This window comes from Cydia strobilella, chromosome 20 (genome assembly GCF_947568885.1).
Source record: "Cydia strobilella chromosome 20, ilCydStro3.1, whole genome shotgun sequence".
Taxonomy (NCBI): Eukaryota; Metazoa; Arthropoda; class Insecta; order Lepidoptera; family Tortricidae; genus Cydia; species Cydia strobilella.
In genome coordinates this window covers 3,732,984-3,745,696 of record NC_086060.1, presented here as the reverse complement: position 1 = coordinate 3,745,696, position 12,713 = coordinate 3,732,984, and the positions used below count along the sequence as shown (strand labels likewise).

At 38.3% G+C, this 12,713-nt stretch overlaps 1 protein-coding gene across 1 annotated transcript; it reads right to left on the bottom strand.

The window, feature by feature from the left end:
* Positions 1-4,588: 4,588 nt before the first annotated feature.
* Positions 4,589-12,054, bottom strand: LOC134750601 (facilitated trehalose transporter Tret1-like). Its single transcript, XM_063685806.1, has 7 exons — positions 11,919-12,054; positions 10,454-10,609; positions 9,599-9,801; positions 8,411-8,597; positions 7,518-7,900; positions 5,693-5,804; positions 4,589-4,910 (listed from the first exon to the last, which is right to left on the bottom strand). Exons 1-7 carry the CDS (start codon positions 11,971-11,973, stop codon positions 4,615-4,617), a joined length of 1,392 nt encoding a protein of 463 aa, XP_063541876.1. The 5' UTR covers positions 11,974-12,054; the 3' UTR covers positions 4,589-4,614.
* Positions 12,055-12,713: the final 659 nt, after the last annotated feature.

Below are 12,713 nucleotides of genomic sequence, written 5' to 3'. Positions count from 1 at the left end.
TAGGGTAAGAGTGAACCGTTACTACACATTTCTTTAATTTTCCTCAGTAGTCTGAATAACGTCACGCTAGTAGTCTATGAACACAAATTCTACTAGCGTGACGTTATTCAGAAAATAGTTACTCAATTCTTTCTAGCTTCTGCTTGCGACTTTGTGATGAAAACTATCATATGTCCTTCCCCGGGACTCAAACTATCTAATTTACAAGAAACTGTTTGTAAGGATTCCTAAGCAGCTAGAGTTTAAGACGAAAAACTGTGTGATTTCGTAGGTATTTGACGACTACTTTAACAAACATTGAATTAATTGGCTAACTTTACTAACACCACATGCACCCTATTCCAATTGTATATTCCATGCCAGCTTTAACTCACTTATAGCAGAGTCCTAGTACCGAACTTCGTGAACTCACACAGCTCCTGACACATCGAAAATCATTTTTAAAATGAAAAATCAAACCGCTGTAAAAGTTTGGTCCGTCGAAGCCTGAAATGGCGACTGATTGCATAAACTACCGGTCTGAGTTTCAGGTCAGTAAAATGTCGAGAGGGCAGCAAACGTGGCCGTATTTTGTTACTATAGTGCCGGCCCTCCAGAACAGTCATCTGAATAATTTTAGACCAGTTTGACTTCTCATCATCTTCAAAAATCCTGATGTGTTGGTGCCGTTTTCTTTAAATTGATACCAATATTTATCAGGTGGTGCAATTACGCTGAGAGCTAGTCACTTAAGTTTTTGTAAAAGAAGGTGAATTATTTGACGGAAAAATAGGAAAATTGTAAGGAGATATTTCAAAAAGATGGTGGTAGAAACGACACCAGTTTTCAGCCTGGCAGCATCGGGTTTCTTGAAGTATAGGAACAAATTAATAAATCACTAATCAGAATTATAATTCGTATTTAAACTGTCATGAGACATTACTAAAACACGTGAGTTTAACCGTAATATTTGCTTAAAAGAAGTAGAATCTTATACCTATAAACGAGCAATTCGTGTATCTTTATATATTTCGGGGATCTCGGAAACTACTCTAACGATTACGATGAAAGCTATATGGGGGTTTTCGGGGGCGAAAAAATGATCTGGCTAGGTCTTATCTCTGGGCAAACGCGCATTTTTGAGTTTTTATATGTTTTTCGAGCAAAGCTCGGTCTCCCAGATGTTAATATGTTGTTTAATCATTATGCACACAACACAGTTCCGGAGAGCTCGGTCTATAATTTAAAAAAGTATGATTACAGTTTATGATCAAATCGTGCAAAAATATCTGATACCCAAACATAAGTGCGTAATATATACTTTGCACGCCTTGTTTAGCAATATATTATTGCATATACATAAATTGTCGTACAATAAGAAAACTGATTATTTTTTATAATGACTTTGTTATTTATACTTAAGTACACAATCCAAGACAATATTTTAAGACATTAAGTTACGTACATGTTTTGAAAACACTATGTTATCTGCATCTTTTTCTAGCGGTATCAGAGCGCGTGATAATCACGGGAGTCCCCTTTTACCTAAAATAGAATAAGTTTATATTAAAACTTATTTAAGCCAAGACATATTGTAATAGGACAACAAGCGATAACCACCGAGATCTCGAAAGTCGATCATCCAGATTACCCAGATGATTACGTTGGACGAATAAATTTTATTAGATTTGCCAGGTGATTTCACTAAATGGATACATCTCTTTAGACTGTCGGATAACTCCGAAAATGGAAAATTTTCAGAATGACCTCACATTTTCAAGTGATAAAGCTACACCCCACTGAAGTAACTTTTTACATATAGACAAGACAGGGAGGTAGATAAAATAGGTACCGTAAAAACACCCAACTATATTCCAGACGTTCCCCTACTACAACTATGACCCACAAGTTTTATACGTAACTAAATATATATTTAATTTTAGTTTTTAGAACTGCATCATTCAAATAATCACACCTTAACGAAGATACATAGTTACTCGAGTTAGTTTTGGACCACAGATGGAAGATTTGGACTATAGTCACAGAATAAATAATAGTAGGTACTAGGTACAGCAGGTTCTCTAACAAAACGCGCTTATTACGAGTGATATAGGCGCAAACGCGAGCAGGCATCCGTTCCGTATCGGTGCCGGTGCGCGGCAACTACTACTGCTAGACACCAAAATTAGTGTGGGCCGCATGTACTTGTAGCGACGCGGCGAAATCGCGGAGTGAGCCACGCCTATATAGTTGAGTGTTTTTACACTAGGTACCAATGAATCAAAAATAGCGTGAAAAAAAACAATTAATTCAATGAATCAGAAAACTTTATGGCCTTTTAATTTGAATTTCATCAATAGCTCTATCAATATCATCCCTAACGGCCGTCGCCAGATTTTCAGCCCTAGTGGCCAAACAGCCTAGATTCCCACAATTGCATCTAAGTCCAAGAAAGGTAAGTATCTTGTTTAGTACCTCGAAGCGAAACAAGCACTTGAGGCCCGGCAAGCAAGCACACATGCACATATTATGCACCACCCTTCTTAAGAAATCGTAGGTTCCTTGGCAGATATCTAGAAAGTTCTTCGCGACGGACGTTTCTTTGTTTTCACCCATTATTGTAGTCTGGTCGCCATGCAGGCCGGGCTCACACAGTTACAATGTAATCCGAATAGTCCTAGAAATTTGTTGATGATCTTTATTCGGTATAGACAGCAGTTAGGGAAGCAGCTACATAAGCACATGTTTTTTGAAAGTTGAGCATTGTATCTTTTGGTTGAATGGTTATATTTTTATTTTATTTTACATGGATTTTACAGTCATTATGAATTTTTCTATTGATTTGATTGTCTTATGAAGGATGTCAAAATGACATGAGCTGCAGTTAGAGGATGTTTAAATTCATAGATTCTAGCACATGCCTAACCAGCCAGTCCTTAAAGAATTTAACAACCGGAGTCGCCTTCAAGAGCTTACCCCTCTGTCGAAAACCTCGCCCAATGGTCATACTCATTACATGGACTGACGTATATCTGATATGGCTATTTGTACGACGTACAAATAGCCATACCTACATTTAACGTGCCCCTCCCCCTAAAAATCGGCAGACCTATTTTTACAGGAAATTACAGACAAGGCGACTCCAGTTGTTAAACTACAGACAAGGCGACTCCAGTTGTTAAACTACAGACAAGGCGACTCCAGTTGTTAAACTACAGACAAGGCGACTCCAGTTGTTAAATTACAGACAAAGCGACTCCGGTTGTTAAATTCTCTAAGAAACAGGCATAAAACTCTCCTCCTTAGTCATAGAACTCCTTGTTTCGACAACGTATAATTATTTTGGCGCTATTGGCCACTGACCAGTTTGTAGCTAATGAAGAAATAGTTTTGAAACGCGTATTACCAGGGGTTCGAAACTCCTCCTTTCGGGTATTTACGGCTCCGTTCAGCTCAGCAGCATTGCTCCGAGCAATTATTAGGGTTGACACAACTTGACGTCCCTTTGCATGCACGACCACAGACCACAGATAAGATAATGACTTGAATTTTGACAACCCTAAATAGCCGAAAGGAATAGTGCCATGTATTAGAAAGGGATAGCATCAATCGTCCCTGAACCGCTGTCAAACTTCGGTTTTGTATGTATGTAAGTTTCCTTTCTTTACGGTAGTACTATTATTTATTCTGTGGCATTCCTTAGTCAATACCCGGCAATCCATTGTGGGTATTTATAAAGTAAACTTACTAAAAGCAATTACCGAATAACTCCATGCTCTGAGAGCACACATTGGCGAAATCATTATAAATTTGATGGAAAGCTATTTTATAAAATGTAGTAAAATGTCCTTTACCTTAAACCTGTGCAGAGTTAACCTAGTCCAACTCTATGACCCAGTAACAGTAATACGGTCCTAAATAACCTACAATAAGGGCAAAAGTTCTAAAAGAGCAGGCAAGTAGAGATAAGCTTGATTGATCTAAGAACTTGAGCCTGATAGGGACTCGGGCGTTTGCTTCCAAAAAAAATATAAACAGTTCATTTGTATAAAACTTTTCCAAATTGAAAAACTTATCGTGGGTTATTACAGTCAGCATGAATGACAGAAGATATAATTACGCGCCAAAAATATCTGCCAACGTCTAATGCCAGCACCACACTTCGCTGTATTTGACAAATATTCGTGTTGCATCCCTTTTGTTTTGTATGTCAAAGGAAAGAGATGCAACACGAATATTTGCCAAATAAGGCGAAGTGTGGTGCCAGCATAATAGTTTTCCAAATAGTGATACCTATATACTACAGTTCAAAGTATATCTGCAAGTCTTCAGTCATTCATTTTTCATAATAGATACAATATCAAATTTTGTAGTTATTACATAATTGTAACTACTTTTATGCAAAATTTCTAGCTTCTTCAATTTTAGCTTGTATGATTTGACCCACACTAACTAACTAACACACTCACATACATACTAACAGGGCAAGATAAATAAAAGCTTGTAAAAAAGTAATTTATCATATTTCAACGAATTCCACATCAGAAGATTCCGAAGAATAAAGCTGTTGTACCTTATAAAATGCTCACGAATTTGTACTGTATAGCTTTTTCTCTGTCAAATTTCTTTAATACATCAAATCCGAGTACTCGTCAGCTTATCCTTATTCCCCAACTCATGTTGAATTTCCGTAAAGCTCTTTCCTTTAGTCTCTGGCAATTTAAATGCCACAAACATCGCTAGTATGACGCAAAACGCAGCCGAGATCCAGAACGTGGGCGTCGGTCCGATAGCGTCTATGAGAGCTGTGAAATATCGAACGCAGAGGAAAGATGGGACGGCTGCCAAGAGAAGTGTAGAAGCTACACCGACACCTCTGGAGCGGTCGTCGTAGAGCTCCGTTATGAGTAACCAGACGAGGGAGCCCGTGCCTGGAACATACAACCGAATTGGAACTTTTTGAAATCGAATTTAAACTATCGTGAGATTAACTTTAGGCTAATTTTTATTTATTTTTAGTCACTCGCGCGACATGTTTCGGAGAGCCTAGGTCTCCATTTTTGAGCACTAAAAGTGCTTGAGTGAGTAGCGGTCACGGCGGGCGGGCGTCACGTACCTACTACAGCGCCTAGCGTCGCGCGCGCCGCGCGATGAGATATAAGCTTTTTATTTGAGCCGTCGTGATCTTGAACTGCACGGCGGCTACACTAAATAATAGTACATCGTGCAACATGGGGCTTAAGTTAAATATTACAAACGAGAGCATACTTAAATCGCGGAGCGATTTATAAACTCGAGTTTGCAATATTATTACGTCCCGAGTTACACACAATGTTTTTCATCACACTTGCGATACAAAAATGAAATATAAAGACAAAAAAACTGTTAACTATAATTTATAATAATAGAAACTTCATAACTCCCTAGGGAAAACGCTTTTTCTATAGTTCCCGCTAAGCCTGCGTGCAATTCCACATTTACTGAGCGAGTGTGATGAAAAATAAGCTAGAGAATATGGCGCCCGGGGCAGTCACCAAATTTGCGCTCCCTGACGACTGACAAAAGTTTCCCTGCTGCTGGCTTTTGCCCATTTTGGCACCCCCCCCCCCCCCCCCACCCCCCTTGGATGGCGCCCGGGGCACTTGCCCCCTCTGCTCCCTCCCCCCCCTTGTTACGCCACTGCCCAATAGTCAATGATACAATTTAAAATTACCTGCACTGTAGCAGAAAACTATCAGAAGTAGGGATAGAAGTGGCAGGAAGTTTAAAAAGCCCGAAATTTCAGTTTCATCTCGTGTAAGCTTGAAAAATGTACCAAGGCCGACCTGAAAGAAAATTTGATATGATCACAATATATATGTATACTTAAAGGAAATATTTTTTTATTTCTAAAAAGAAACAAAACTGCATTCAAAGATTTTTACTTTTTTTTTCAATCTCGCTTGTCAAAAAATATTCTTGTAAGTACTAAATATTCGATTTTATGGATATTTTTTTACGACAGACGAGTGTAAGGTTCCGTACCCAAAGGGTAAAAACGGGACCCTATTACTAAGACTCCGCTGTCCGTCTCTCCGTCCGTCTGTCCGTCTGCCTGTCTGTCTGTCACCAGGCTGGATCTCATGAACCGTGATAGCTAGACAATTGAAATTTTCACAGATGATGTATTTCTGTTGCCGCTATAACAACAAATACTAAAAACAGAATAATATAAATATTTAAATGGGGCTCCCATACAACAAACGTGATTTTTTCGCTGTTTTTTCCGTAATAGTACGGAACCCTTCGTGCGCGAGTCCGACTCGCACTTGGCCGGTTTTTTTTTATTTTCTGTCGGATCGATTCCCGGACGAGACAAACGAATTTAAAAATAATCTTTGAATGCAGTTATGTTTCTTTTTAAAAATAAAAGAATGTTTCCTTTAAGCTTTAATGAGCTAACTTAAGGTTTTAAGGCACTTTCCCTCCAGGGCCCGTTTGCGCATTTTTAGGAGCAATTTTCTTATTTTTAGCTTTTGTGCATACTTACATTGTTAGAAATTTTCAGTGCATTTTGGACTTATATTCGTGATTTTTTTTTCTATGGAGCGAAAGTCAAAAAATCGAATGTTTATACATTCGAATCCTGATTTTTTTTAATTTTATTAGCAATTTTGAGGATTTAGAGAAAATCCTCAAAATTGCTAATAAATTTTTTTGCAACAGTGTTGTGATTTATAAAAGCGGTACGATTTTTCTAAAACTCCGCTCTCTGAAACCTACGTCACCAAAAGTCACTGCTGCCACAAGTTACCTTAATTTATTTTTTCAATATCAGCTAGCAATTGTTTTGTGTTGTAGGCCTGAAACCATTTTAAATTACCTTACTGATAGGTACAATCAAGGACGTAAAAATACAAAAATGGTACTGTATCGTCCGATATACACCTACTACTCTATGTCGTTTAAATCACGTCAAAAATTTGAACAAGGGCGAAAAAAACTATTGATTTTGGAGTGTAGTTTTATTTAGTGGCACCTAATTGTAAAATATTTTATCTGGACTACAGTGCTCTAGTGTATTCATCTGTCAACTTTACTTCAAATTCCGCCTCCAGGGGAGAGGGAGAGAAATTAGGGGTGAATTAGCCGCTTACTGACACAGACCGAATTCCACGCGGGCGAACCCTTGGGCACAGCTAGCTATCCATAAGTTTGAAATTCGCTTAAAACTTAATACGTATTAAGCTTACTAAATCTTATTACAGATAGGTTTTCTCAAAAATGGCTTGAAACTTATTATTAGTTATTATAAATGGGTTTTTATCTACGTTTTTTTAAAACCACGACGGTGGCAAACAAGCATACGGCCCGCCTGATGGTAAGCAGTCACCGTAGCCTATGGACGCCTGCAACACCAGAGATATTACATGCGCGTTGCCGACCCTTTAAAAACCTGTACACTCCTTTTTTGAAGAACCCCATACTGTAGCCCCTTTTATCTACGTGCGTACTAGTGAGCACAATAAACTTACTTATTTCTCTATTTTAGAACTTACCATGCCAACAGTCATTCCAAATAAAGTGGAGACTAAAATAGGCTTCCTTCCAAACTTATCAGTAGTCATCAGAGTCGAAAGACTGGCTACGACATTAATGGCACCAATAATCCCTGACGCCACTTCTGACCTTACGTTCGTCTGCGTCGTATCCAAAATAGTTTGAAGATACGATGTTACAGAATTAAATCCTGTCAACAAGACCATGATAAAAATAAATTCAGTCATCGCAAGACTTTTCTGGAACAATTTGTTACGGAAAATGATCCGTAGGCTGACTTTCTCGTCAGTTCTGTTTGCGGCATATTCTTTTATATCTTCGTCGGCTCGATGCTCAGAGCCTCGCAGGAAAATGAGGACATTTTTGGAGGCTTCGGGTCCAACTAAAAAAAAAAGTTAAAAATTAATTCTTAATTAAGTAAGTACCACGTTTTTCGAAAAGAAGATTTAGTCTTGTAAGGAAACAATGGCAGAATTAATATTTTTTTCTTTTTGCTATAAAATGTACCAATAAAATGCACATACAAGACATTCATAATATGAAATGTATGGTGGTCTCACACTGGCTGATATTATAATATTATATTGTGTTAACTCAAGGGCCTGACACTCTTTGTAAGAGAAAGATAGTCTTATTGCGATTCCTATAAGAGGAAAGAGAAAATAGTTCCATGCTTTGTCCTTATCACCGACCGGGCTTTTTTTCATGGTCGGGTTATGGCAGCATAGGGTAGGAGGCGATGGCGAAATACCGAAATTTATAAGAGTGAAGGAGAAACAGGATTATGCTGCCATACGTTAACCTGTCAACACATGAATATATCTTTCTCTTACCCCTGGTCGCTCGGCTTCATAGTAAAAAAAGTAGACTATAGAAAAAAAATTAAAACTACCTTTAGAAAACAAGAAGTTAGGACTATCAGGTAAGAAAAGTGTAGGAATGCTGGTCGCCAAAACTAGCAACATCAGCATGAGATTCAGTTCAAAGTAGGAGATGAAAGGTCCAACGCTGAGCATAATCACTGTGCCAATGGAGGAGAAGACCTGCAGCATCGTGCCGAGGGCGCCACGGACTTCTTTCTGTAAAAAAAACATATGAATAAAGGGCCTGACACTCTTTGATAGAGAAAGATAGTCTTATTGCGGTTCCTATAAGAGGAAAGAGTAAATAGTGCCATGCTTTGTCTTTACCGATTGGGCATTTTTTCTTGGTCGGGTTATGGCATCATAGCAAGGAGGCGATGGCGAAATAGCGAAATTTATAAGAGTGAAAGAGAAAAAGGATTATGCTGCCATACATGAAACTGTCAATACATGAATATGTCTTTCTCTTACCCCGTCGCTCGGTTTCATGTCTATAACTACTATACTATGTCTATGGTCTTTACCGACCAGGCACTTTTTCATGGTCGGGTTATGGCATCATAGCAAGGAGGCGATGGCAAAATACCGACATTTTTATAAAAGTGAAAGAGAAAAAGGATTATGCTGCCATACATGAAACTGTCAATACATGAATATGTCTTTCTCTTACCCCGTCGCTCGGTTTCATGTCTATAACTACTTGTATATACTACCTATATGTCTATATGTTATGAATAAAGCGTTTACACTAAAAAGTTATCAGATCCCGTAGTAGATACCAAGACTTTTACTCTGTAAGTCCTAATTTTATAAGCTCTTGGGTAGTTTCGTTGCAGTCACATAAACACCCTCGGTAGACTTGTTGGTAGTAGGTAACGGTTGGTTTTTAAATTTTGAAAGTGTCATTACTACCTACTCATTACGGTTTACGGTATTGACCATTGACCATATGATAGCAACGAACGAACGAACGAACGAGTGGTTTTTAGTTTTAGTTTTTTATGCCATACTAACACTAGTAATAAGATTGTAATGTTTGTTTGAATGTATGGACTTTTTAGTTTGAAGTAAATGATTTATTTTATTTTATTATTATTACAAATTACAAGCTTTTAAGAAACGGGCCCCTGAACGAAAATATTCGAGTTAATTTTGGACCATAGTGGGGAGCTTTTTATTGGCCAGTGAATAAAATTTCAACCTGTATAAAAACTTACACTGGCAATTTCTGAAGCGTACACCGGTATTACACACAGTATGATGCCATCCGCCGTGCCAATGACGGCCCTGCCTAGCATGAGCATCCATACATCGTTCCCGAACAGGAATAGCAGAGCTGACACCAACTTGATGACGCTGGATAGGAGCACGCATTTCTTACGTCCTATGACATCTACCAAAGTAAATGCCACCAAGTAGCCTGGAATAATAAAAATTTAGAAATTGTAACAATTGAAAGGTATAATAATGTCATTACCGGGTCTAACGCGATTAAATTTCATTATTTTACCTTTTTTCCGACGTTTTAACTAAGGTTGCACTAGCTGTGGTCACAAAACGCGAGAGTTTAAATTGTTAAATTGAAAAGTAAACTTACAAGACACTTTAGAACTAACCCGAGGGGATAAATAAACTTGAAACTCGTACAATCTTCAATCCTGCAGCCGCTCACTCATCACAACTTGCCAAAAACGACGGCATCGTCGCATGTCGCTGCAAAGTGTGAAGCGACAAATTCGCGTGCGGCAACGACGGATGAACGACGGTACGGTACGATGGTGCGGTTTTCTCCGAAGCTGCGATGCGCGACTAGTCGCGTTTATGTAAGAAAATCCGTACGGTACTATGGAGCCTGCGGCGTGCACCGCATCTCCGTCCGAAAACACGAATCGTCGTGCGATTCTCACCTTCGCAGAGGCGGAGTCAGTGTGTTATACCATGCGATTTTTGCATACAAATAGAGATTCAGAGACGTCGCTCCGAAGTGATAACCACCTAAGTCCTCGGACGCAAAAATCTTTAAAATCCCGAAGCCAGCTTGGCCTTTTTAAATTGTTTGCGCTCGTACTCACCTGCTGCTCCTAAAAGGAAGTATATAGAAACAATCCAAGATGCTTCCGTTGGATCCAGGGGCTTTGGGAGTATGGTTTCCGTGGGATCAGCTAGCTTCACCAACACGGGAGACGGCCAGTTCGAGCCAAGACCGTAGGCGAGGAAATTCAGGTTTACTGGGAGTTAAAAATCAGAATTAAATATGAAGAATTTTTAATCAGGCAGCTAAAGGTTCATGGATACGCTATACTAAAATATATGTAAGTACCTAGTATATCTTAAGGCACGGACTGAATGCCGCACTGCGCGCCGCGTGCATCCACGCCAAATTAAAATATAAAACCAAAAATTGAAACATTTCGTTCCATTTGGAGTTGAAACTCTAGGTCCATGGGGTCCCAGCGCGCATAAGTTGTTTGCAGAAATCGCGAAGCGTCTGGTTGACGTAACTGGTGACCGAAGAGCTGGCGGCTTTCTCGCACAACGTATCAGCATTGCGATACAGCGGGGAAATGCCGCCAGCATCCTTGGTACAATGCCTCAAGGGCCTATTTTAGATTTAAGCTAGTTATTAATTTCGTTTACGTAGTACCACTGTATATATCTTGTATCAAACCAAAAATATAAAAGTAGTCAGCAAGGACTCACTAAACCTCCTAGGGTCACCAATTTTCGAAGAAGCCATCCCCAGCATTATTACAGACGCGATTACTAAATTCAAAAGCTGCGCCGATCGCTTGCTCGACAACGACATCAACTCTCATTCCGCTTTGAATAAATCTAAAATTATGCCTTTTTTACCAAAATTTACTTATTTGCTCCGCTGCTGTCCATTTTGGAAACACCAAAACTCCTTATTACCGATTGAAAACCTTATTAGATCTTCCCTACTTCCTTCCCTTACTTAAACAATCATTTAATTTTTATCACCGCACCGCATTTTTTTGCGCACCGTGCCGGCTTGGCTTCACGCTGAAGAGTTGGATTCTTATGTCTTTATAATCTAAACCCAACACCATGTATGTATAATTTATCTGTTTAATGTTAAAAATTTAATTATGTATTGGAAAATAAAAAATTAAAACCTCAGAGAACTCATATTTTTAAAGTAGGTACATTAAAATGTACCTACTTTATGGCCTATGTATACCTATAGGTATATTTAATGTAGGCCTATTAAAATGTTCCATCGTATTTTTAATCTGAACTTGCAGGTTTTTCTTTGGTACTAGCAAAAATGAACGCAAAATTTGAACCCATTCATTTCACACTTAAAAAAGTATGAAATTAAGTTTAAATACGGGCAATCTTAAACGCAAACCCATTCATTTCACACTTAAAAAAGTATGAAATTAAGTTTAAATACGGGCAATCTTAGACGCAAATATCTTAAATCATTAATTCATTATTATTACTTTATTTGACAAAATAATTCAAAATTTAAAGTGTCCAACCAGTATTAGCTTTAATAATATTTCCACTTACATGCAAAAACCACCACATATTGCCGAAATAGTGCACCATCAAGCAATTTAAACATTTTAAACAATACTTATGTCTTATTTCCCAAAAAAATGCACGAGCTAGTAAAATATAAATATATAAATATTATGATACAATCACGTCGTTGTGCTTGCAGCCATAGAGTATGAATAATTGTAATCTTTAAAATGAAACATCTGCTCTGTCGTATACCTACGTTGATTTGCATTTAAAGAGGTGCACTTTACTATCTAGGCGATTATCTCAGTACGATTTTACTGATACGTACCTATGAGGATGATGTTTTTTTCTCATATCGAAAGATGTGCCTACTTTGCTCCAAAATTCCAAATTTAAGAGCCCATCATCAACGTGCTCTCTAGGGCCACTGCTTAATAAATTGTGATTATTTAAATTTAACCATAGATATTAAAAAAAGGGGGCCGCTACGTTGTATTTTGTTACAAACGACCAAAGTTACAAATCGAAACGTAGTTAAGTTTTGTAAAGACAGGCCCGAGAATTTTAAGACCTAATTATGTACTGTTGTACACAATATTTTTTCTAAGGCAGCGGCAAACACCTAAAATAAGAAATATACTCAAAGCAAATATTGGTTTGAAGATCTGTGCCTAGAAGTCGGAATAAAAAAAAAACAACAGTTGCATAATATTAAGAACTAAGAACACTGCTGTTAGGATTCCAAGACCACTGCGCCGGGGCCGGGGCCCCGCGCGTCGCACTTCTTATGAAGTTGATTTCGATGTCACTGGCAGTCATTTAGTCGACAAATAAGGG

Excerpts from the sequence above, each read along its gene's own strand:
- LOC134750601 (XM_063685806.1), bottom strand. The coding sequence starts at position 11,973 with ATGTTTAAATTGCTTGATGGTGCACTATTTCGGCAATATGTGGTGGTT. Across the intron at positions 7,901-8,410 it reads TAACTTCTTGTTTTCTAAAG|TTGGACCCGAAGCCTCCAAA; the intron begins GTAGTTTTAATT and ends TTTTTTTTTTAG. Across the intron at positions 5,805-7,517 it reads TTGGAATGACTGTTGGCATG|GTCGGCCTTGGTACATTTTT; the intron begins GTAAGTTCTAAA and ends ATTTTCTTTCAG.